Source organism: Musa acuminata, chromosome BXJ3-1, assembly GCF_036884655.1.
Source record: "Musa acuminata AAA Group cultivar baxijiao chromosome BXJ3-1, Cavendish_Baxijiao_AAA, whole genome shotgun sequence".
Classification (NCBI taxonomy): domain Eukaryota; kingdom Viridiplantae; phylum Streptophyta; class Magnoliopsida; order Zingiberales; family Musaceae; genus Musa; species Musa acuminata.
This window is the reverse complement of record NC_088349.1, coordinates 11,959,647-11,961,013: the sequence shown is the minus strand read 5'-3', so window position 1 is coordinate 11,961,013 and position 1,367 is coordinate 11,959,647. Positions and strand designations below refer to the sequence as shown.

The 1,367-nt window shown below is 50.0% G+C and overlaps 1 protein-coding gene across 1 annotated transcript; it reads left to right on the top strand.

Moving 5' to 3' along the window:
• Window positions 1–258: 258 nt before the first annotated feature.
• LOC135629186 (probable CCR4-associated factor 1 homolog 11) lies at window positions 259–1,122 on the top strand. The gene has a single exon (XM_065136376.1). The coding sequence runs from the start codon at window positions 259–261 to the stop codon at window positions 1,120–1,122; it is 864 nt and encodes a 287-aa protein (XP_064992448.1).
• Window positions 1,123–1,367: the final 245 nt, after the last annotated feature.

Here is a 1,367-nt window from a genome sequence, read left to right as displayed (position 1 = left end):
AAACAATTTTTGGTGATGAAAGGGAGCTAGCAATGTAGGCAATACAAAATGAATAGAAAAAGTAATAATTATAACATCGTCCGAATACAATGAATAATGTTAGAAATCTGTGTTATGCGTCGGGAAATCGTCTATATAAACACCAAAGAGGGTGACCCCAAAGTACATACACTACTGCTAGTGAAGAGAGAGAGCGCGAAAGCGAAAGAGAAAGCGAAGGAGAAAGAGAAAGCGACAGAGAGAGTGGTGCAGCTTGCCATGGCCATCAACGTGGGGAAGGCAAACCTTGTGGAGCACTTGGAGCTCATCCTCAGTCTCCGTGGCTCCTACCCGATAGTGGCAATCGATACGGAGTTCCCGGGGTTCATTCGCGACACCCCTCGCAATGCCACCGAAGAAGAAAGATACAATGACGTGAAGCACAACGTGGATAACATGCACCTGATCCAGCTGGGCGTCGCCTTGTTCGACGAAGGCGGCAACACCCCATGGCCGGGGTGCTGTTGGCAGTTCAATTTTTCGGATTTCGATCCCGATGTGGATGCTTCCTCTCCCGACTCCATCGAGTTGTTGACACAGAGCGGGCACGACTTCCAGCAATACCGACGACACGGCATCGACGCGCGGCGGTGCGCCTATCTGGTATGCGTGAAGCTCTTCTGCCAACCCTACAGCTCCAAGTATGTTACGTTTCACGGACTCTACGACGTGGCTTTTGTGATAAAGATGATCACCCGAGCCCCACTGCCCAACACCTTGAACGAGTTCTCTGATTTGGTGAGGACCATCTTCGGCCAGATTTATGATCTCAAATATATATCTCGATTTTGTGGAGGACTGCGTCGGGGAGAGATTGGTTTGGTGGGACTATCAAGGTTATTGAACTTTGAACCCGTAGGGATCCGTCACCAAGCAGCATATGACAGTCTACTAATTGGGGCACTCTTCAACGAAATGAAGCAACGAAGGCATAACGTAGAGGACGACAGATCTGCATCGGTCCTCTATGGTATAGAGAATAGATGCGTCGAGAACAGGAGGACTCGAAGGATTGACCGCAGAGGTTGGCCTTACGCAAGACGGCAGCAAAACCGCTTGCTTGCCATGGGGTTGGCGGTTTAATTTAGTACATGTACGATCTGCATGTCCTAAAAGAATGTGCTCAGCAGCACGTACTACTGCTGCGGCCACCAGAAGTCGATGAGACGACAACGATGCATGCGCACCGGTGCTCGTGCGTATCCGATGTATGCAAGCATGGGAAACAAACAGTACTCGACGACGCACCAACGAGCCCTACAGGTCTACTGCTCAGGGCAATCTTCATCGAGGTGAAGCATGCAACAAAGTTGCCTACAAGAACGATC